The following is a 25,119-nucleotide window of genomic DNA, read 5'->3' on the forward strand; positions in this document are numbered from 1 at the left end:
TAGGACGGAGAACGTCAAGGAGCCAATTTCATCCTATTTCTCTTACAACTGTTAGTGGAGAAGTGACTGCTATGAACTGAAAACTCGTCCTAACTCCAAAAATAACCAGTAGATCCAAGTGAAGTGACGCATAAGCCAGTAGAAACCAGTGTCGAGTTGTAATTTTTTGGCACCTTAAATGTAAGCTAAAGAGGAAAATGGCTGTGGAAAGCATGACTGTGCATCCAAACTCCCCAACTACCAACCACGAACACAACAGTCTTCTGACTGACGAAAGGTCGAGTAATTCTCTACAATCATATTTCAATGAAATTATTTATCCTTGTCCTGTGCTTTCTTTTTTTTACACAAAGCCCGGGTGTTCTTTTTCAGTTTTTTTTTCTTTCAAAGGGATTAAACTCGCCTTTTCTGGAAAACAAGTAACAAGAGGTAACGAACGAACGCCATGTTGACACGACAACAACGACATCTGGGAGCTCAGATTCAAGCTGGGACGTTTTATTATTCCCACACTTTTACTAACGTTGCAATCATCCAAGGACCAAACCGACTCTAAAGGCTAAAGAAACGTTTCGTTTTTAGTGGCCGAGCGAGTCGGAGCGACAAAAAAAACGCATTTTCTGCTGAAAGTGATGAAAAAAATGCCATAAAATACATTATATATTTTTTTTATTTAAAAAATAAGACCTCCTGAAAAATAACTTTTTTTTGGTCGAGTGACATGTTCGTTCGCAGCACGACGAAGAGAAGAACGATCAGCCTCGGCTCGGTCACACCTGACAATACAAACTTTAATGAAGCACGTTAATGACCGACACGCCGTTTTAATTGTGTGAACGTCCCTATCAATCGGTAACTAATTGATTAACGCCCGTGTTTAATTGATTTAGATTGGCTTAAATTAACGCCAGGCGTTCAAAACAACACTCAGGAGATGTTCATTATTTCCTCTTTTTTTTTTTTTAACACACTTTGCCTTTTTGCTAAGGACGGGCCTTGGCTATCCTTAGCACCATTAGCTTGTTGGTTAGCTAACAAGGAGGACGACAAGCTAAGCTAACTGGCGTCTGACCTACAGCTACAGTTGTGGGGAAATGACAACATCTTAAATCAAAATGCAACGTCAAGTGAATAAATTGTAATTAACGTCCCGTTCTAATCGAAACGCGGAGTTTGATCGATCATTCTGGAGCAGTTCGTTCGTCATACTAGGTTGACAATAATAGAGTAACGCGAGCGTTAGCCATGGCTCCAGCCATAAGTTAGCTCTATCTCACTACGCACCGAGAATGTTATCTTTAACGGCATAAACAACTATCGTTCTTTTGGATTCCCCCCACAATTTAAGTAACGTTTTTTTTACGTCCCACGTCGTACTTTGGATCGTTTTTATTGCAGTTTATGCTAACTACGTTAATATTTGTATTTTGTATTTATATTCGTGTCCATTTTTTTCCACTGACTTGTGCCAAAACACCAACCAAAGTCCCCAAAGTGTGCTTAAACGTTTGCAAAGCATCCCAGAAGAGTTTCAACACAAAGTTTTCCCATTCCAAAGTCCCCGGTTGGCAATGTTGTGTTCCCCCTGTTTACCAGATAGTTGACCCCACTCTAAAATCTTTAAAAGTGGAAAAACCCCACTTGTGTCCCCCTGTAAGGAAATCCTTTGACAATGGCTTTAAGTGCAAAATGTGAAGAAAGCCTCTCACAGTAAGTATCCCCCCTCATTTTAATCCTGGCCCTTCGTTGTAACCGTATTTAATTATAGATTCACCCAGCTAACTATAATTGTCCCTTAATGCATGGTAAATATTTTGGAACAGTCCCACATTGTGATGATGGACCAGGAGCTTATATTGTTCTTGTATAACTTTCACAGTTGACATTTGTAGTGGTGCACTTTATGCATGTAGATAAGTTGTTTATTATTCCTGTGGTTCAATATTAATGGATCCAAATGGAAAGATTGTTTGCCATACTTCTATATAAAGGTCAGATAGCTCATAGTACTCTACTCATACCCAGTCCAATTGATGGCAGCATCTATATAGTTATCTTGGCTTAATTCACCTGTGAGTAATAAACTTTTCTTTGTACACCTATATATTTTGCCCCAGTTCAAGGTGATAATCTTGCTTCACCTATACAACCCCTGAGGGATTATGTTCACCTCCTAGCTCAGTGTACAGTAGGCTCTCACAGGTGTGGTTTAAGTCTGTATTGATATACTGTAGTGTGTGTTATGGGTCACTGTATCCACACAGCAAGGCCAACAGTCAGAAGCAGCTGTGTCAGTAGAGTCTTTGTTCATGAAGAGTCCCAGCCTCTCCCCACCCACCGTGGCCTCTTTCTATACAGCCTACCCCCCACTGTGACTGAACACTCTCCATCCTTATCAACACAGAATTCCTTTATTGGTGAAGGACAGGTCAGCATGTGGTCTCTCAAGGCTGTACTGCTATACTGTAGAGTTTGAGCTGGAGCTAGCTGGCCAAAAAGCGATAGTTTTTGGAGTAGGTATAGGTACATAGGCTATGTAGTAAAGTTATTAACAAGGCATTCTTGTTTGAGAAACCAAGGAAAACTGCTTTATTACGTTTTTATTACGTCTTTTTTTTTCATGAAAATGTAACTAGCAAAGTACCAGTCGAGCAGCCATGTTCGGAATGCCTTGAATATTAGATTCTCTGGTTTCTGGCATTTGGAAAAGTTTGTTCATGTTCACACACAAATTGGATGGCCCTGGGACATGTCAATAACTATAAATCTTTACTTGAATAGTATTCCTCTTAAAGAGAACACAAGTCTAGACAAAAGTGCATTTGGAACAGGCAGATAGGCGATTGAGAATTTATTTTTTTCTTCTTTTTCTTACTGGAATCAGTGTTGTCTATAGAAAAGTGGCATAGGCTATGTAAACTAAAGTTAACTACTACAAAAAAGCTAACAGTTTTATTTATTTTTGTATTCAGGGAATTAAATACACATTAGGCAATATTGCAGTTGTGATGAGAACGATACAGAAACTATATGGGCCCCGGCTGTCTTTACCCTTTAGATGTAAACTATAACGAACTGTAGATCAGATCGCCTTAATTACTTTCCACTTTGAAAGGAAGTTGTGTTGAGGATGTGGTGTACCGTGTAGTATCTTCAACATGCAGCTGACATGTCAGGCCTAACAGTTTGATTCTCCCCACCGCCTAGCCTGCTAAATAGAGTTCTTGTGTGCATTGGATGCAGTACACCACTGGTTCCCAAACGTTTTCGCTTGTGACCCAAAAGATAAATGAGATATTCGCCCGGGACCCAAACTAGTGAAAACGGCAGATCTACAAGCTTCACGCCGCGTTGTGAGCTTGTAGATCGGCTATTTTCACTACTACTTAGACATTTGTGGTTCTTTTTTTTTATATATATATTTTTTGGGGGGCTTTTTTTGCCTTTATTGATAGGTGTACAGTAGGCTGACAGGAAACGAGGAGAAAGATGGGGGGGTGACATGCAGCAAATGTCGTTAGGATCGGGACTCGAACCTGCGACGTGCTGGATTACCAGCCTAGGTGCTTGGACCACTACCCTGTGGCACAGGCCAGACATTTGTGTTCTAATTCATGGATTTTCTTTGATTTATTCATGAAATTACTGGGAAAAAATGATTGATTTACATTTTATTTATGAAAATCTTTTTTGTGAATGTTTTTTGAAAATGTTTTGAAATAATAATTAACTCTTCCCACGCTTTGAACGTTCACGTTCGCCCGATTGCGCAAGACCTTACCGCCAATACGGCGCTCGTTCGGTTCGTTCGTCTGATGACTGTAAGCTGATGAGGGGTCGCGCGGCCGTCTACTGTAAACACATTTTCCGCGGTGATGGTGTAAAAAAATCCATTATGCGTTAGATCAACGGAGAACAATTCACTTCCTTGTTGATTTCCTCTGGCTGTAAGGCTCTGGGGCCAGAGACTGGTCTTCTTCTTCTTCAACACATAACAGGCAAATTCACATTCATTCTCGCATGACGCCGCCCTCTGCTGCCTGGCAGACCAAAGTGCACTATTGCACAACCAAAAAAAATAAAATAAATAAATGTCTGTCTGTCTATCTACTATAACGTCGCAAAGGTAAGCCGCTTTTTGATGGCGCCAGACCCAATAAATAAATAAATGATCTGGCAGTAGGAGAGTTAAAAACCAAATGTAGGAAATACAAAACAAAGAGACCCATAAAAATCTGTCTGCGACCCACAAATGGGTCCCGACCCACTGTTTGGGAACCAGTGCAGTACACAATGTGCTCTACTAACCCCAGACTATTTGAATAGTCAAATACTTTCATTGCCAATGAAAAGAAGAATGCTTACTTAGCTTGGCTTGCTGTAATTTTCAGATGTTACTTGTAGTGTATGCCTACAAGTAAGTGTTTTGAAGGGTTAGGGTCTAGTCATTCAAATAATGCCATCGACAGTATCTTTGCATTGTTAGTGAATTTAGATCCTTCCTCTATTCCTGGCAAAAAATAGTCTACAGGACGTTGCGTTGTAGCACTGTTATCTCAAGCAAACAAAACAGTGACACAAGCTTAACTTTGTACAGTGTTACTGTTCACTCAACACAGGCTATGTCTTACACAGTATATCGTTGCTATTGGCCAGAATTACTGGATTTTCAGGAAATGGAGAAAATGACCTGTTCCAATGGTTATCATTTAGTCACCCCCTCTTCCTCTTAATACTTTTAATTGGATCAATATTTTTAAAACCCACAGATTTAACCATATTTAAAACATTGCAAAAATAACATGTCTACAAGCTCACAATGTGTGAGCTTTTAGATCGGCTATTCTTGCTACTTTTGTGTGAGACTGTAGTATGACAAAATATGGCATTAATTTACTGGGGGAAAAATGAATTGGGGAGATACAAGGTTTCTGCACGACAGCAATGATATTCAATTGATGTACTTAACAGCACCTTCTGTCCGACAAACTAGTTGGAACTTTTTTGCGTTGTTGTCCTTAATTATCTTTCCTCCTCCCCTCCAGATGTCGAGTCCTCTTAAATGTCCCTCAATGAACAGACTGTAGTCACACCCACCCAGTCCCTATAGCCTTCTCTCCACCACATGGCATGATGCCGGGCCAATGTGATCCATGTCATTTAGGAGCCTGTGGGTTTTGGTCTTGTTGTCTTGTAAGACTCAACACTTGACCCCAGCAATGGCACATTATCTATTCTCTGTTGTGCTGTCCGTTCCACAAGCACTCCAATAACAAGATGACTCATGGTCATTGCTATGAAAATGAATAGGGGAGCTTCAGTAAAGATCCAACGCCTAGGCTCATACGACACCTTTTTGGTGCCTAAAACGTTGTATTTTTATACTTTGGGGGTGTGCCAATGGTTTATGGCAAATATGTGACTTATCATTGGTTTGTTTATCTGTCTGAAACAATTCGATTGTAAAATACAAAAAGAATGACCTTGACAAAACTATAGTTTGATCTTTATTGTTTAACCAAAGGTACACAACGCCAAACACTGAACACATTTTCAGTTCTCCCCTAATCTCTGACCAAAGACGCATTATGACTATGGCATACTCATAGCATGGCATCGGAGTGCCAAATACATACTGTCTATAACATTCGCCTCATCTCATTTCACCTAGCTTACAAGACTACAAATTCTATATTCAAGGCTAAACTGACCACGTAACTCTCTTTTGGAAACTGTTCTAGAGTCTAAAATTGTTCTACGTGAGCGTCAAGTTGGTTTATATTCATGGCATATGAAAAAGATTAATTACATCTACATAACGCTTTTCACACAGAGGCAAAAGGTTGATGTGCTTTATAATATTGAGAACATGGCAACAGAAACATTTAGCTGGATTATGAATGAATAAGAACCATCACTTTCGAGCAGCTCAAATTAGTGAGGTGAAAACGTGCATATTGCATCTGCATAAAAAGTGTCAAATGACAGTCCATATAATGGCATGGTCCATAACGTCCCCATTTGGTGTTCTTTCTTTGCATCCACAGACGAGAGGATGGTGAACTGGAGGAGGGCGAGTTGTCGGATGACGGGGCTGAGGTGGAGGAGGCGGAGGTGGGACCAGCTACCACGGGCACAGGAGGAGGTGGAGAGGAGGAAGGCGATGCAGGAGGGGGAGGCGGTGTAGGAGCCGAGGAGGTGGCAGGGGAGAAGACGCAGCGAAGCCGGGAACGCCGCGCCAGCACTGGCTCTGATGATGAGAAGGCCCACCGCCGCAAAAGGAAGAGGAAGAAAGAAAAGGAGCGAGAGAAGGAGAAGAGGAGGTCCAAGAAGAGGCGTAAATCAAAACACAAAGTAAGTTGAGTGCCACCCGCGTTATCTTTAGTGTGCTACTTGTTTGACTATGACAGGGGTCTTCAACGTTTTCAGGCCAAGGACCCCTTAGCTGAGAGAGAGAGATGAAGCAGGGAACCCCAGATTCCATATAGTTTTGTCGTTTGACATCCAAAATATATCAGTGTATTTTGTATTCATGTCAATTTGTGTTATCAGTTATGTAACCACTTGAACCGTCAATACTTAGTTGACTTGACCTTTCAATCTGTACTTAGTCTGCTCTTTTTTCCCCTCTACAGTCTACACCCAACCTCTTTGCCGAAAATAGTCGATCTACAAGCTCGTACGAGATTGTAGATCTGCTATTTTTGGCTAAAGTTCTCGTTGGGGTTCAAGTGGTTAATATAAAAAAGGAGAAAAAAGGTTTTTATCATACAAAGATTTGAAGGACCCAATGTAGTAACTCAGAGGACCCCCTGGGGGTCCCGGACCCCTTGTTGAAGACTCCTGGACTATGATGTTTTGTGATGTGCCACTGACACGTGAGATGGCAAGACACGAAAAGAAGAACCTTAATATAATGGTTTGTTTGCCTCTCCTGTATTCCAGCGCCACGCGTCCTCTGATGATGACCGCTCAGACTTCAGTGATGATTCTGACTACAGTCCCAGCGAGAAGAGAACGAAGTACAGAGAATACAGTCCTTCGTACCCTCCCCCTGTGAGTTAAGACACAATGCCAACATCCAATGCTCTGTTAAATAGTGTCAGTATCTTACTGTCCTCCTTCTCTATGTAACATCTTCAAATTATTTATTTTTAACTCCAGTCTTGGGATCCAGATGACTTAATACAGTAGTGTTTCTCTCAGGCAGTTTATTGTACTATTCACTCGGTTATCCAGGTCTAAATTAGCCCTGATTAGACATCTAGAATGAAATTGAAGTATAAGGAGATCACTAAAATAACTCAACTGGCTCTGCAAGGCCGATTCTACATAAGCCTTCTAAATCATTAGTTCCCACATGTAAAAAATTAAATCGTAGATGTTCAAGTGCGCAGCGCGGCACTAAGTGACTCGTTGTGAGCTTGTATATCTGTTATTTTTGAATAGCCAATGCTAAAATCTAAAATGACACGGATGCTTTCTCGGTTTTAACGGGTTAATTAGCAGTGGGGGGCTGCGTCAAACAGTTGCCAGTCGAGTGCTCCAGTATTTTATTCGGGTAGTCTCTTTTGAAGTGCCCAGGTATTTTTCTTCTTATTCAGTTTGTCCCACTGTTGAGCACATAATGCCTGTCTACTAGGGATGCGAAGATATACCGGTACGGATCGTAATCGCGATACAAACGTCCGCGATACGAGTGAATCGGTTCATTCAGTGTGTACCGGTACAATAGACGTCTGAAATCGTGATGGATCGTACCGTGAGTGACTGGATCGGTAAATTCCGCGATTGTATCGGTTCTTCCATATAGTATTTCATTCTATCCTGTGTTTCCGAGGCGCCTTGAATGCACCATCATCAGCCCAGCGTTCAGCCCCCTCCCCAAAAGCCTGTCTTTAACACGAGCTGCGACTCGGAAAACATCTGCGCTCTGCATGCAGGCAACCAGGGAGACAGACAGTGCAGCGAAATGCGAGTGAATCAACACATACGAACTAGCAGCCCCACGGGTTAAAAAGATGCAAGATTAGTAGTACAGTAGCCTACTTAGCTTTATAACATCCAAGTCCGCTGCGCTGATTGTTGTCACAGAGTGGCACAGGCTGAGTGATATGTAATCAACAGCGGTTTCTTAGCGAATCTCCGACGGACAATTGATTGATATTAACTGCACGCACACACACAACAACAATGTTGCTGGGTGTTGTAGGACTACTGCTTGCGTTTAACAAAGTATTTGTCACTGTTCTGCAACTTTCCTGTTTGATGCAAGCAACTCTCTCACTTTCTCTGCTGCTAGTTCTGCTCTGGGAAAGAAGCCTAATTTATACATCGCAGTACAAGAGTGTCGCACCTAAAATAGCAGACCCTCAAGCTCACAATGCGTCGTGGATGCGACGCGCAGTGAGCTTGTAGGTCTGTTTTAAAACATTTTGGCTATAAAAAATCATAATCCTGGATAAAATATAATATAATATATATTATATTATATAATATTATATAATATTATTATATAATATAATTATATAATATAATAATACAAACCAGGGAGGGACTTTATTGTTTTTCAGGTCAAGGACCCCTTAGCTCAGACAGAGATCAAGCAGGGACCCTCGCTGTAGGCTAGGCATTATAGCCTACTGTATCACACAAATATTTGGCAGGCCCCCTGTAATAACCCTGGATTGGGGTCCCTGACCCCCAGTTGAAGACATATACTAATAATGACATAGGCCTTCTATATGATTAGTTATCAAACAATTCTACAATAGCCAGCAGCTTTGTGTTCTCCCAGAATACTATATGTTGGGTTGTTAGACAGAGCCTAGTACTACAGTGAAACAATAAATTGCCTTGAATTTAAATTTCATACATTTTTAGTCGCTACGTTTTGTAAATTTTGGGATTTGGGCTTGAATCGTGGTGAATCGTGAATCGTATCGCATCGTGTCGGGAACAGGGGTAAATCGTGATGTATCGTATCGGCAGGATTTTAATGTATCGCAATTATATCGTATCGCTGGCAGTGTATCGAGGTGCGTATCGTATCGCGTCAGTGGTCGAGATTCACATCCCTACTGTCTACCCATAACTGGCTGAAGCGCTTTAGGCCTCTCTTTGTGACATAATTAAATTGAAGTATTTGTCCCCTAATATCAACCAACACCTTTATCTTCATTTCACTTTCTACGTCCATGCCATCCACCTAGACTTAACTGTCCTTTTCTCTATGGTCCTCAGTCTCACGGCGGCTATGGAAGCTCCAAGAAGGGCAACTACAGGAAGATGGACAAGCAGAGCTACGGAGGCTATGACGAGTACGAAGAAGAAAACTACGAGGGAGAAGAGGAGGAGGATATGGGAGAAGATTATGATGATGACTTCGCCAAGGAGCTCAATCAGTACCGCAAGTCCAAGGAAGGAGGTCCTCGAGGTCGAGGTGGGTCTAGGACAGTTGGTCCCCCCAAAGCTATTGGTAATATACTTAAATACTTAAGCTGTATGACTGTGAACACTGGGATGTCTGATGTGTTATGTGCTGCAGTGTATATAGATACTACGCTTGTGTAATGCGTTAACTATACAGCTTGCTAAAGAGTTAACAGTCGCTGTAGAAAATTAAAGACATTGCATATGGTGCAATAGTAAACCTTTCTTTACACAAACCCTACGCTCCACCACTGTGAACTGATAATGGAGCCTAAAAGTAAATGGTGCATTTGTATAGCGCCTTTATCCAATGCACTTTACATAGATTGTGCATTACATTCACACACACATTCATAAACCGATGGCAGAGGAAACCATGCAAGGCACCCACCTGCTCACCGGGAGCAACTAGGGGTTCAGAGTCTTGCTCAAGGACTCTTCGACACTAACTCTGTGGGAGCCCGGATTCGAACGGGGAACCCTTCGGGGACCCTCTGTGTTCTAACGACGGTTTCTCTACCCCTGAGCCAATACCGCCCATGAAACCAATAGCAGCCCTCTATGCATGCTATACTACATAAAACATGTTCACTCTTATCACTCTGTAAATTTACTTTATTTTATGTACTAAAAAATGAAAATGTTCATGATCACCATGTGTTGCAATGCAACACATTGTGAGCTTGTAGATCCTATGATGGCACCCACAAGTGCATAGTATTTCTGTATTGTGAAATGAGTGTAGTCAAAGCACTGCAGTCAGTTCAAAACATAATTCATAACTTTTTGTATCATTGTACATTACAGTAATAATGTGTGTTATTAGTCATGAAATCCCAAGGCATACCTGGACTTGTCTCACAGCATATCATTTGGGAATAGCTGTATTACAAATGTCTCTCTCTCTCTCTGTACAGGGGGCAGAGGTCGTATGAAGAACCAGAGAGGTCGTGGCGGGATGAGGGGAGGGAGGAGAGGGCGGGGAGGCAGAGGACGGGGAGGGGGGCGGGGCGGAGGAAAGATGATGGGAGACAACGATGAGGGAGACGGCTATGGGGGAGAGGACATGGAGGTGAGCAGAGGTGGAAAGAGTACTGACATGTCTTACGTGAGTAAAAATATCAATACTGCACTATAGAAATACTCTGTTGAATGTAAAAGTCCGGAATTCAAAATGTACTTGAGTAAAAGTACAAAGGTATTGTCATCAAAATGTAATTAAAGTACCAAAACTCATTATCCAGACTTTCCCATTTCAAGTTTTCAAATGTACACAAATCTTTTGAAAATTCATTATACAGAATGCCCCATTTCAAGTTTTCAAATGTACAAAGATCATTTGAAAATAGCAGACCTTCAAGCTCACAATACACATTGTAGTACAAATATCTAAAAAGGACAGTACTTAAGTAAATCTACTTAGTTACTTTCCACCACTGGAGGTGAACACTACATTTCAGTACTATCAGGTTGTTGTAGCAAGTCTACTAACTATGGCAACTATTGATTGATTGATTGAATACTTTATTAGTCCTAAATGTAAACAGCACGTGGTACAGTATGACATTAAAGTTAAAAGATTAACACAAAAAAGTCCTGGGGACATTGTGGTCCTATGTATTCAATTCATCAACATAGCATACATAATTAACACAATTATACATATCAACAAATACAAACATTATGGTACTAGTTTTATCGCTGAGCCGTCTCAGTGCAATTACTACTAAATGAGCTACTTTGCTAATAATCTCCAGAAATTATTTTAAAACGTGTTAAGAATCACATATGATTATATGTCTTTATCCAGGGTGGTGAAGAAGACTATGACAAGTTTGACAAAAACATGGGAGATGATGAATATGACGACTATAACGATGTCAACCAGTTCAGGAAGTTCAAGGACCGAGGGAGAGGTGAGCTCACGACTTTACAGTAGTTACATTTCAGATATTTTGCTCCACCCACAAGTCACATCAATGTCACACTGTGCTCTGGAGGAGGCTGTCCGTTAACTGAATGATCCCTGTTGCAGTCATAGATGACATCCCTTAACTCATACAGTGCCTATTCCGAACTAGTTCGGGATATTCGGGATCAAAAACAATTTTTTATTTGCTATTTTACTTACCCCGAGCTGCTTGGAGCAACGTGGGTGGTCCCGGCTCGCCCAGCGCTCACCAACGAGAGACGCTAGATGCTCCGACGATTTATTCCATTGAAAATGGTTTAAAATAAAGTTTAGACCCCCCCAATGTTCACCCAATGTTCATTGTAGGCGGCGCGACGTATTCCAGGGTGCCTATCCCGAACTAGTTCGGGATATTTAATGAAATGGAATAAAATGATAAGAGGCCTTCTGAAGCCTGGCCTGAGTTTTCTAGCTACTAGCCGAAAGCTAGCAACCTCCCAGCCGGCCGTTATTTGCGAACGAAATCGCCAATCTCCGCCTAATCCAATGAAAGACCACATCTTTGAAGGCTTATATCTCTGGATTGTGTCTTTAGGGAAGCGGCGCGAGGTTTATTTACGGCGAAATCGCCCAAAAATGATCTTTTAGATGACAAAATGGGAATAGCCATTCTGTTAGCATTATCATCCGGGACCTTTCCATGACGTGCATGAACGTGAGCACGTGAGGTCCTGGAAGGTGAGGTCCTGGAAGCTAAAGCGCTCGCCTATGAGAGATGCGCTGGCATTCTATGGCCCCTAGAGGGCGCTGGCACTCAATGAGTTAACAAAAATAAACCCCTACTTGTTTCATCTATGCAATATTAGTGTAGAGTAAATGGATAAAAAAAGAAAACTCAAGAAAACGAAGCAAATTTGTATTCTGAATTGTACACATGAGATGTTCATTGATTCTCTCCTCTTTTCCTTCACCCCAGGTGGTAAAGGTGGCCGGGGGCGGGGCCGGGGTAAAGGCGGGCGGGGCATGAACCGAGGCGGTAAGCGCCGAGGGAGAGGAAGAGGAGACCATGGGATGAATGATGAAGACAACAATGGAGAGATGGACAATGGGGTAAGGCTCTGACACTAAATCTGTCAGACGGTTGTCTCACACCATCCTTTACATCAGGGGTCTTCAACAGGGGTTCCCCAGAGTTAACTACAGGGGGATCCTCCAAATCTTTGAGTGATAGAAACCTTTTTTTTCTCTTTATATTAACCACTTGAACCCTAGCATCCATATTCTGATAACTTTAGCCAAAAAATAGCAGATCTACAAGCTCACAACGCCTCCTGCTGCGAGGCGTTGTGAGCTTGTAGATCAGCTATTTTTGGCAAAGAGCTTTGGTGTAGAGGGGAAAAAGAGCAGACTAAGTGCAGAGTGAAAGGTCAAGTTTATTAATTAAGTATTGACAGTTCAATTGGTTAAATATCTGAAAACACAAATTGACATGAATCCAAAATACACTGATGATTGTGCTGTCAAACAATGAAACTATAGGGAATCTATGAACAGGTTGTGGGGCTCCCTGCTTCACCTCTCTCTCAACTAAGGGGTCCTTGGCCTGAAAACGTTGAAGACCCCTGCTTTACATTGTATGAATTAGACAACACACTTGAGCATGTCGTGTGACGTGTCAATGTCTCTGCAACCTAGCCACTGTTCACCTCTTGTACCAGCCGGATAAAATGACTCATTGTACATTTCATTTGCTTTGCTTTTTCCTGTGCGTGCGTGCGTGTGTGTGTTTTGTTAATGTGTGTTTTAGGAGGGTGGTGGAGGAGACATGGATGATGGAGGTGGAGGAGATGGTGGAGGTGGAGGACGAGGTCGAGGACGAGGTGGGAGGAGAAATCAGAACGAGAAGCACCAGGACAAGAAGGGAAAGGCCATCTGCAAGTACTACATAGAGGGCCGGTGTACCTGGGTAAGACAACATGTCACAGCATTATATTCTGAAGAAATAAGGGCTCAGAAACAAATCTGTATTTTTTTCCATCGTCTTTTATTTCATGTTTTGTTAGAAAACCTCCTAATGCTTTTTGTACTTATTACCTCTTTTAACCACCAGGGGGACCACTGCAACTTCAGCCATGACATTGAGCTTCCCAAGAAGAAGGAGCTGTGCAAGTTTTACATCACTGGGTTCTGTGCCCGGGCTGAGCACTGCCCCTACATGCATGATATCCTTTACTGCTGTATGGATCCATCTATTGGGCTTCAACATCAAAATCAAATTTTGAATGCATTTCAGATATTTGCACCACTTATAGAAATGGGGTCAAGTTAAATGCAACTTCAAAGTGTTGATAGAAAGTGTATCAACAAGTATTTGGTGATGGTCTTAAAATAATTTTACACAAATGAAAAAAATGTATGTGCACGTTTGTGAAGAACTAGTTCCTTGGCATGACTTATTTACGATAACCCAATACAAATTCAATAAAGAGTTACAAAGTTTCAAGGACTGAGGAGCCAGGAGATGTATCTAGGCAGACCTAACCTGTTGGAACAAATTCAAGCATCAGACTAGAACAGCCATAAAAAAGGCAAAATGTTCAACTTTGTAACCTGTGTTGAAAGAGATCCTTGACTCCCCCTGCTACGCGACTTCCCCTGTAAGCAAATTCATAAAGAGTTACAAAGTTTCAAGGACTGAGGAGCCAGGAGACTTATCTAGGCAGACCTAGGCCTGTTGTAACAAATCAAGCATCAGACTAGAACAATCATAAAAAAAGGCAAAATGTTAAACTTTGTAACCTGTGCTGAAAGAGATCCTTGACTCCCCCTGCTACGCGACTTCCCCTGTAAGCTGTTCCACACCACCGGGAACTGCGTCAACGGGGACGAGTGTATGTTCTCCCACGATTCCCTCAATGACGACACTCAAGAACTGCTCAACAAGGTAGGATGAATCCTGCAAAATATAGTGTTTTATTTTGTATTTCTTTAATTTAGAGTAGCCAATTATGTTTTACCTCCCTTTCTCCCCAGCACCACAGTGGATTTGAACCCACATTCCTGTGGTGGCGAGCAGGGACTTTAATACATGTATTTTGTGTGGCTACATTCATTTATATTTTCAATGTAACTGAACTGTCTGTGTTTCTGTTCAGATGCTGGCGGAGGATGCAGAGGCTGGAGCAGAAGATGAGAAGGAGGTAGAGGAGTTGAAGAAGCAGGGTATCAACCCGCTCCCTAAACCCCCTCCGGGAGTGGGCCTCCTCCCCACCCCTCCTCGCCCTGGTCCCTCAGATGCCAGCGCCGGCCCTGGGGAGTTTAGTGCGACGGTCGGGGGTGAATTCGGAGCCCCAGCCGTACCAAACCAGGGGCCCATGCCCAATCACGGCCCTCAGGGACCAATGCCTATGCCTGGTCCCAATCCCTGTCAGGGTCCCCCTCTACCTGGCCCTGATGGAAGTCCCTACCAAGGAGGTCCCCCCCCCAACCCCAATGGTCCTCCTCCGCCCATGGGGCCCCCACCTCCCTGTGGTGGAGGAGGAGGAGGTGCAGGGAAGAAGATTCCCTCGTTGTTTGAGATCAAAGTCCAGCCGACTGGACAGCTGGCACAGAAACTGGCTGTCAGGTGAGGGATCGGATCTATTACATTACAGGGTGTCATTAAAAAGTATTAAATACATTTCGCCAAACCTTCGAACAAAATTAGAAATCTTGGATAAGATCTAAATGACATTGTTAGCATTTGTGGTCCAGGAAAACTAATCTCAATAAATGTCTCAGTGTGAACATACGGTATATCTGCATTAGTGAGTGAGGGGGAGTTTATTACACAGCTTGGAAGCCAGGAGGGAGAAGAGCTTAATACTTGTGGAGTGTTGGCCAGGGTGTTTTATGGAAGGTACTTCCTATTTTTAGCTGAGCTAAGTGAGCATTTAGGGGTGTGCAGGTTTGATCATGTCCTGAAGTAAGTGCGTGGCATGCCGTTGATTGCCCTGTAGGCCATCACCTGTTTTGGACTGGGTGCTATTGAAGGGAACACGAGGGGGGGAGACTAGGGATGGGGCGATAAGCGATATTATCGTTTATCGTGATTAAAAAAACACTCACGATAATCGTATCATGGAGTCATGCACTGGGATCAATTCACCTTTTATTTGCCGAGCTGCATATCTGGCACCACTTAAACCCTCTATAATTGGTAAAAGGTACTTATAATATACGTACTTGATACAGTCTTTTTTTCACTATCAAATTTTTTGTAGATCTGCTATTTTTTGGCAAATGTTCCGCCCCAGGATAATGGATTTTGATTATCAGATAATATCGTAAATCGCGATTTCTTTCGTCACAATTATCGTGATGTGACATTTTCATATTGTCCCATCCCTAGGGGAGATTGAGAATGTTAAGAGGACAATCATGTTATAATTTTGATGGATTACGTTGTGAATACAACGAATAAACGTCTATTGTTAGGAGTAATTCAACTTCTCTTTTCCTAGAAGCCAGACTCCCACTACTAACCAGAGTGGCGATGGCTCGCCTGGGCCCCCAGCCGCCCCTGGAGGACCGCCGCCCCGCTTTCCTGGCCCACCGGGACCCCCGGGCATGATGTCCCCGGACATGCAGAACATTGGCCCTGGCATGGGAATGAACCAGGGGCCACCCGGGGGACCTGCTATGATGGGAGGCTTTGGTCCTGACGGCCAACCTCTAGGAGGAATGATGCCACCGGGTGCTCCCCAGGGTGGAGGAAACTTCTTTGAGAATTTCTTCAACCAGCAGCAGCAAGGCATGAACATGGAAGGAGTGGTGGAGGAAGGTGAGAATAAAGGTTTATCAATGCAACTTAATTGTATGGGGCTGAAAGAGCAGAAATGTATGAAGCATGGTAAACATCAACATATGATGATATCCTAATATCTTGTACAGGGGTCTTCAACAGGGGATCCTCAGAGTTACTAAAGGGGGTCCTCCAAATCTTTGTGTGATAGAAGATTTTTTTCTTCATTTCTATTAACCACTTGAACCCTACCGTCCATACTTTGAGAATTTTAGCCAAAAATAGCCGATCTACAAGCTTGTAGATCTGCTTTTTTTTGGCAAAGAGGTTTGGTTTAGAGGGGAAAAAGAGCAGACCAAGTACAGAGTGATAGGTGAAGTTCATTAATTATTGATGGTTCAAGTGGTTTAAAAACACAAATTTACATGAACCCAAAATACACTGATGATTGTGCTGTCAAATGATGAAACTATATGGAATCTATGAAAAGGTTGTGGGGGTCCCGTGCTTCATCTCTCTCTCGACAAAGGGGTCCTTGGCCTGAAAACGTTGAAGACCCCTGATCTAGTAGTTCCTGTCTGTGGGGATCTGTGCTGGTGTGAAATGTGAGACTGAACAGATAAAGCTAGAACAGCATCATGATCCTCTCTCTCTTCCTTCCCCAGGTGACAACTACCAGGGCTTTGGGCGAATGGATGGAGGGGCAGGAGGAGGACGAGGAGGAGGGGGCCAGGGGGGTGGCCAGTTTGGAGAGCAGTCGGGCGGCCCAGACGGTTCTGCAAACGGCGGCTCTGCCAATCAGGGAGGGATGTCCGTTCCTGACTTCCTGCCTCCTGCCCAGCGTGTTCTGTTCATGAGGATCCAGCAGAAACAGCAGGAGGAGGCACGCAGGCTGGCTGAGGGCGGAACCGAGAAGAGCAGAGACACCGAAGGTAATAGATCAGTGTTCCTCTGGCCTTTTTAAAGGAGTAGTTCACCCCCAAAATGACTTATTTTCTATTGATTAGTCACACCATGGAGACTTGAGTTCAATCATATTTATTTGTGTTTGTCGCATTCCTAATGCTTTTGTGTGAGAATCAAAGGGGGTAAATTTACTTGACCCTTGACCCTAAATTTACCGCCATTGATTCTGACCCAAATGCATTTGGGTCCCTATCCAGAATCATTGGGGGTACATTTACTATAATCATTTTTTTGTCTAAGGAATGTGAGGAATACAAAAAGATATATGGACTATGGAATATGATTGAACTCAAGTCTCCATGGTGTGATTAAACAATAGGGAAAAAAAAACATTTTGGGGGTGAACTACTCCTTTAACTCAAGGTTTTTTCCCTGGTTTGGGATACGTTTGCCACAGTCCCCCATAAATGTACAGATGGCCCTCAGTCATTTAGCTGGACCCCACTTTAAGATTCACTGGTATACAGTAGATGACCCAGCCTCAAACCAGGCCTGAATGGCTCTGTGATTTTTGTATAATCATGACCACAGTTTTGAGAAGTTGGATGTAACTTGAACCCATTGACTCCTATCAGGTCCAGGTAGGGCTGTCACAATTATGACATTTTACATGACGATTAATTGTCACTTAAGTAATTGCGATTAAAGATTTAATTGTCGTTGATTACATTTCTTGTTGGCTTTTAGGCTTTTATGTTGCACATGGTAGATATGATATGACACATAACCTAAATATACAAAGACATTACTGACATATTTGACAACTTTATACTTAAAAAAGAACACTGATTGTGGAAATAGCCGATCGACGCGTTGTAGATCTGCTATTTCCACTATTTTTGGAGCTGTGTGGAACACAAGCTCCCTATACGTGGCCGTGTGTGTGTCCGTCCGTGTCTGTCTGTCTGTCTGTATGTAGCCTCAAAGTTTGGCACGCTACTCCTCCCACAGTTTTTGCACCACACACTCGCGCCATATGTCAAATCGACCGGCTTACTCGGGAATCGTCTGCTAGTAACTTGCTAAGAGAAAGGTTCTATAGTTTAATTGATATTAATTTATTAGTGAATTAATTTTCCCCATTGACTTATAATGGGAATTGCAAAAACTCACATTCAAGTATTTTTCTCTCGTAAACCATAGGAGCTACAGTTTCAAACCTCGGAGAGGAGATTCATAATGGTTTTAAGAATGAATCCAAAAAAAATTACATCACTCGGCCTCATGGTTAAAATTCTTTTTTCCCTGGATTCCTTGGGTCAAGACGCATCTCCCCATATAGGCCACGCCCATTTGCGCCAGGATAGATTTTCCGCCATCTTGAATTTTCTCCAAAACACACTTTTTGCACCTTTTCCTACATATTTTCTTCAAATGTCACAAAAATCGGTACACATGATCCTGGGTGACCAGAGAGGTGCTACACACACACACACACACACACACACACACACACACACACACACACACACACACACACACACACACACACACACACACACGCACACACACACACACACAGCTCCACTTCGAACAGAGGTTCGATTTTTTACTTTTGTTTTAAATATATGAACATTTTTCAACATGGAAACGATTATGACGATTAAGAAAAATAATCGCGATTATGTCAAATAATTGCAATTAGACGATTATGTAATAATTGTGACAGCCCTAGGTCCAGGCATAAACAAATAATGTTTGAAAGTTTGGTTTACTTGATGCCATAATGAAAAACAGTTGCGGTTATTGTGAGCAGTTTTATAAGAATTTGTAAGTAGTAAAGATTCGACTATCTGCCAGCTTCCAACCCAGATCCCAATTATAGTTTGTTGAAACAGCAAGGACCTTCATGGGCCTTTTTACAGAAATGTTGACTCATGGACTGACTCATGTTGTTTTGAGTCTGTGTGTACAAATGCGGTAAAATCCACGTCTTAATTTAACTCATTTATGCAGTCATCTGAGTTAAATAAAAAACAAAGATCTTACTGTTTATGTCTGTGCATGCGTCTCATGCACATGCAAGTGTGCAACTGCAACATACCCTAGATATCTGTGTGTATTGGTATGTTCACACAACACATTTTAATTGCATTTCTATTTGGTAGTTCTGCTATAAATCTATACATATCACTTTGGTAGCAGGAAACACGTCTGACAGGCCTGTGACTGGTTTTGCTGACCTCTGTAATGTAAACATCCCTTTGGTTGTGTAACTGTGTCCCAGACACCAGACTCCCAACAGATTATTAAAGAGTTTATATCAGGAAGAGTCAAAACGAGAACAATGAGCCTTGGGAAATGTTATATTTCTCTAGTGAACAAACAGTAGCATTTTTTGCTACCATTTGTTGCTTAGTGTACTTTGTGTACATTTACAGTATAATCATTGCGTGCAATCATGTCAAATATTTGAATGGACAGAATAGACTAACTTAGTCAGATGTCGCATTTTCATTAATAGTCCCAGCTCACCATGCCTCTACTCTACTCTGCCATTTACTTTGGTTTTCCACCACAATGGAACCGGCATAGTAACTGATTATCCTTTGACCACAAAATTGCACCATGTGTTGAGTTTGAGGTCTCATGTACGAAGTTTCATGGACCGCATATTGAATCATTGTGGACAGAGGAACAAAGGTTCACACACTGACAATACTTAGACAGATAGCCAACTAATATTGATAATGTTTCTCTCTGGTTGTATCCCAGGTGACTCGGGGAACTGGTACTCCAGTGAGGATGAGGATGGCGGTGGCAGTGTGACTTCCATCCTGAAGACACTACGGCAGCAGTCTAAGCCTCCTCCCAAACCTGACGGTGTACCCAGCGACCCCCGCCTGCAGAAGGCATCTCCCGCTCACCCCCCGCCCCGGCCCGCAGATCCCCGCTTGGCCCGGGACCCACGTCTCTCTCGGGCTGAATCGGGCCAAACCTCAGACTCTGTCCACTTGTCCCCGACCCCGGGAACCACTGGGCCCCGGGCCGACCCCAGACTAGCTCGGCTAGCCGCATCCACAGTCTCAGTCGGTTCCTCCGGCTCCTCTGTAACCCCTCCTGTTGCTCCTAAAGGAGACCCTCTACTCGTCTACAAACCACCGCCGCTCACTACACCCGCAGTCGAGGAAGAGGAGACGGAGAGGGTTCTGAGGGACAAGCCGGTGCCCATCCCCTTAGACCCTCTGATGGGCATGGCTCTGAGAGACCCCCGTTCCCGGCTCCAACAGTTCAGCCACATCAAAAAAGACATCATGCTACATGTCCCAGCCTTCGCCAAGAATATCACCTGGTCACCCGAGGACCTCCTTCCCATCCCCATTCCCAAGCAGGACCTCCTGCCCCTCCCACCGGGCATCCCTCCCATCTCGGCCATCGACCCACGGCTCTCACGTGCCCAGCAGCAGCTCCACACGGCGCTCCCTCACTCCCAGCCTCCCCCCGCAGTCCTCCCTCCACCTCCCTCCCTCGAACCAGCCGCCCCTGCCGCCCCCTCAGCCGCTGCTATCCCGGACTTTGAGCTGCTCTCGCGAATCTTGAAGACGGTTAACTCCAGCCCGTCTCAAACGTCCTCAGTCCCCCTCCTCCCCACGCCACCTCCTCCTTTATCATTACTGGGTCCTCCTCCCTCAGTGCCACCTGCGCCCGTAGATAAGCCAGTTGATCCACGCATGGCCCGCAAGGCCCCTATCGACCCCCGTCTGCAGCCTCAGAAATCAGCTTTGAAGCAGCCTTCAGAACCCTCACCTAGCCCTCCTCTCTCCTCTGCCCCTCCGGCGTCGACCTCCAGCAGCTCTTCCGCAACGATTGCACCCTATGACCCCAGACTACTCTCCGCAGGTGGGGCAGGGCGTGGAGCTGGGGCTGGAGCACCAGGGGGTGCAAGTGTTCTAAGTGGCATCAGTCTCTATGATCCACGGACTAGCAAACCAGACAGTCCTGTCAGCACCAGTAATGGTTCTCCTGGTTCATCCAATGCGGATTCCAAGCCTGCTGATGCCGCCACAGTCAAACCCAAGTCTAAAGAGCCCCTGTTTGTGCGGAAGTCGGCACTGGATCAGCCAGAGCCAGAGAAGAGCGGAGAGCAAGCAACAGATCGATACAACAGCTACAACAGGCCGCGGCCCAAGCCTGCGCCATCACCTAACGCTGCACCTCAAGGCGGGCCTGCTGTAGCTGGGGCTTCCGCTGCCGCGGGTCAGGGCCCCTCTGGAGCCACTCCAGATCAGGCACCTGCCGGGGTCCACAACCTGCCGGTGTCCTCTCTGTTCACCATGGTGAAACAGGCCGCCAAGCCCAGCGGGACGGGCAGTCCGTTCGGGGGCAGCAGCCCGGCTCAGCCTGACCAGGCCACCGTGGAACAGGACAATGCCTCACTGAAGGAGGTTTTCAAGGGCTTTGATCCCACTGCTTCACCGTTCTGTCAGTGACCCCTGACCGTGCCAGCTCAGTTCGCAGCCCGTCCATGTTGTAGGTCGGTCAAGGCGTGTTGTTTTAGAATTTCTGAACAATGAGGAAGAGGAAGGAGATGAAGAGTGCACTGAGGCAACAAGCTGCCTGTCGGGACTGGTTCAAGGCGAACCTTTATGAACGTTTTTGATGACGTCATTCGCACACCTACACATCTTACACGTCTCACACACGGACACGTACACATAATAACCTACGACAGTGTTGCAGAGCAGATTCTATAAAAGAGTTAGGACTTTCTGGGTGGGAGGGTTGGATGACAAATAATCTATTTTAAAGGAAACCGAAAGATGTATATATAAATGATTTCTCTTAATCATCTCCATGCTTTATTGCTAAAACTATACAGGCAGACAGAAATGCATTGAAATAGATTGTACCTTTAGCTAGCCTTCTCTTCATCGCTTACGTTTTCATCAATTTCACCCGTTCGTGTTTTTCTGCCCTTTTATGCTAAGGACGATGATGCACTTGACTTTTTCATTTGCTTCTCTTTTATTTGACATACATTGTTGAGTCCTATGTATTGTTGCGGTCTGAACTGCCGGTCTGCTTTTTTTCTGTCCATTCTAATAAATCACATCAGCATGCACTCACTGCCATGCATAATCTCCCTGTAGAAATAATTACTGACCTAAAAAAAACAACTTAACACTCGGTTTTACTTGATAAAAAGAAGCTGTTTTAAGTTGTTTTACTCATTTGTGCCGTCAGTCTGTTTACTCTGAGGATGAACTCTGAGGAATATTTAATGTTTTAATTTCATTTTGTTTGTTTCATGTTCATACCATCATAATGTTCATGTTTTTTCATACCTCAAAAAACACCTTAAAATTCTCTTCCTCTCAACCTTGTGTGTGCTCTTCTACGCCAGTCAGCATAGGCTGTCGTTAAATGCATCTTCAAGCTGGGAAAATGCAGATCCATAATTTAGCTGTAGGACTAAAATCGAACATAATGGGATTTTCAAGTATACTTACAGCATTTGACGTTTCATGAAGGAATATTTTCTTTTCCTCAAAATGAACGATCACTGGGTCCTCAAATGTGTAATCTTAAGAGATGTGCAGTTCATTCACATTTTGGCTTTAAGTTTAATTATCATGGATCATAATAGAATTCTCTTCAAATAAAGCCTTACAAAAGTTTTCAGACGAGTGTTGTTTTCAAATCTCTAATGTAAAAATTGGTAGGCTTATTGTTGGGGCCATCATAGTGGAAGATGAGCTATTCTTCCAGCTGGTGTGTGACATTTCAACTGAACATCAGTTATTGTCGGCCGTAAAACAAAAGTAAAAATTAGGCTCGACACTCCAGATGATATGTAGTTACTATGCAACTGCAAAATTCCTTCTAATTGCACACTTGAGATAGTAGAGAGGAATGTTGGCAATTGTTTATCCCTCTGAATTCTGAGAAGTTTAAGCCCCCTCTCCAGTGACAAAATTATAAGCTTTCCTCAGAAAATCTTCATTTTGTCCAGTCCTTATCCTGCTTTACTGAGCTTCAGCTTTACAGCAGGTGGGCCAGTGGGCCTGGGAGGGGATGGACTGTTAACCACTACCTTGTCTTTTATGCTTCAAAAGGTTTGTTGGGGGGAAAAAAGTAAATTGGATTGTTTTAGCAGAATCACTGGAAATGGGAGCTATGAAACTTCTGGTCCTCTTGTTCACACGTAATGTAGTAGAGTTTGGCCTCTCAAACATGCTCTTGACACCCGAAGGCGTAGATTGTACAACCAGCTGAAGTAATTCAGCTAGTTGGGAAGCTACCGGCGCGCTCTGTCCATCTCATGTAAAATATTGTTTTAATTTATTTTTTTATACTCTGGTAAATATGTGTACTCACTTGACCTTTTGAAATTATTTGTTTTATATTATAGGAATATGTTATTGCTCTCGTTCACCTCTTTTGGGATACAGCAACCTGTAACAGTGTAAAGAGGACAAAAGACATGTATTTTTTGTGTATAAAGATTCAAACTAACAACATCTACTATTAACTCAATCCCGTGAGGACTTTGAAGGGGAAAGGCCTGTATGTCAAGTAAAAAAAAACAATTGTACAATTGCTTTGTTTTATTGTTTGTTTGTTTTCTGGGGAGGGCGGTGTTCGCCCTCTGCAATTCTGACTTCTCTGTGTGGAGAAGGGTTGCGTTTTCTAATTGTTCACTATAGTTGAGGTTGTGAAAGAATCTAAATAAAAGCAATACATGATCAACCACTTCAACCTTATTTCGTGTGGTGGGATATTTATTAGTGGGGATTTTAGCTCTGGAGATTAAAACGATGCTATACGCTTGGTGTCTTGTTGGGGGTGCATGTGGTAGCTGCGGAAGCTCAAGACATCATTCACAGAACCTGTTTTAACAGTTTCCTGTCATGCCGTGCTCCTTGTGTGTGACTCTATTCCGGATCTCCTCCCATCCTGCAACACTGGCTCCAGGGAAGCCAGTTGGAGCAGTCATTCACCCAATTCCTAAGTATTCCTTAGTTGAGACACTTACAAAGTTACACACACACTCTATCTCGCTCTCCCACCCTCTTTGCGTCTACTGTAACTAACACACATCCTTGTGACTCAGCTAATCTTATATCCACTGACCAGGGGAGATACTGTACAGCACCCACACTTGTTTTTTGTGGCGGTGAAACTGGTGACTAAACAATGAACATGAGTTTCACGTGGAGTTGATTCTGAAGAAATTGATGATGACAACAGCAGTGTGGCTTCTCTGGATCTGTGTCGAACCGTCATCACCGTTGTTCAGCAATGTCTGGTGGTCTGAGACGGAGTTGACTGGCAGTGAGTCATGTCTGTGACACCATAGCACATGTGTTGAAGCAAGTGTCATAACCACAGCTTTACCTCACTTTATCGGTATTTATTTTATCTTGAGTGATCTAGTTTTGCTGATGTATTTTCTTTTTCCATCACCAGTAAGACTTCCTAATCGGGAGATGAGCTCACAATAGATCTCCATTCACTCTGCTGCTGTAGGCCTACCTATGAACTCCTATGAGCTGCCCAATAACAATGCCCATACAACATCCATTTGTACTGTTGGCAACTGGGCAGTACTGGGGTTAACTGCCTTGCTCAATGATTGTAGTCCATGGATGCAAAGTAAACCTTCAACCAGCTGAAGTAAGTCTGCTTGTCATGGACAGTAACGTACAGTACCAGCCGGTGTCACTATTCCAGTTTTCCACAGCAGACAAAGACCCAACCCAGCTTAACCCTTTTATATAATATATGGTGCAAAATCTAATAATAAAACATGAATGACAAATTCACTATAGATTAATATAATTGTCCATTGTATTCTGTATAATTGGATTCTCTTTTTTTTAATGAACAGCACGAATTCTAGGGGCCGCAGGGCTTTTTTTTTTGCCAGATTGTTGGATTCCTGTGTGTGTGTGTGCTTGTGTGTGCACGTGCGTACGTGTGTGTGTGTGTGTGTGTGTGTGTGTGTGTGTGTGTGTGTGTGTGTGTGTGTGTGTGTGTGTGTGTTTGTTTCAGATCCATCATCCAGTATTCTTATGTACATGAT

The 25,119-nt window shown here is 43.3% G+C and overlaps 1 protein-coding gene across 1 annotated transcript; it reads left to right on the top strand.

Moving 5' to 3' along the window:
* On the top strand, positions 1-23,783 carry zc3h4 (zinc finger CCCH-type containing 4). The gene is made up of 14 exons (XM_080732337.1): positions 1-277; positions 6,048-6,354; positions 6,946-7,056; positions 9,244-9,478; positions 10,350-10,540; positions 11,243-11,348; positions 12,321-12,454; positions 13,152-13,310; positions 13,455-13,581; positions 14,179-14,288; positions 14,500-14,969; positions 15,847-16,166; positions 16,793-17,059; positions 19,809-23,783. Exons 1-14 carry the CDS (start codon positions 198-200, stop codon positions 21,521-21,523), a joined length of 4,332 nt encoding a protein of 1,443 aa, XP_080588463.1. The 5' UTR covers positions 1-197; the 3' UTR covers positions 21,524-23,783.
* Positions 23,784-25,119: the final 1,336 nt, after the last annotated feature.

The sequence above is a fragment of the Nannobrachium achirus genome (genome assembly GCF_963921795.1).
Source record: "Nannobrachium achirus genome assembly, chromosome: 8".
Classification (NCBI taxonomy): Eukaryota; Metazoa; Chordata; class Actinopteri; order Myctophiformes; family Myctophidae; genus Nannobrachium; species Nannobrachium achirus.

What these genes read in the sequence shown, in the direction of transcription:
- zc3h4 (XM_080732337.1), top strand. Translation starts at nt 198, where the DNA reads ATGGCTGTGGAAAGCATGACTGTGCATCCAAACTCCCCAACTACCAAC. An exon ending in GGCGTAAATCAAAACACAAA is followed by an intron (nt 6,355 to 6,945) that starts GTAAGTTGAGTG and finishes CCTGTATTCCAG; the next exon opens with CGCCACGCGTCCTCTGATGA. An exon ending in TAGAGGGCCGGTGTACCTGG is followed by an intron (nt 13,311 to 13,454) that starts GTAAGACAACAT and finishes TTTAACCACCAG; the next exon opens with GGGGACCACTGCAACTTCAG.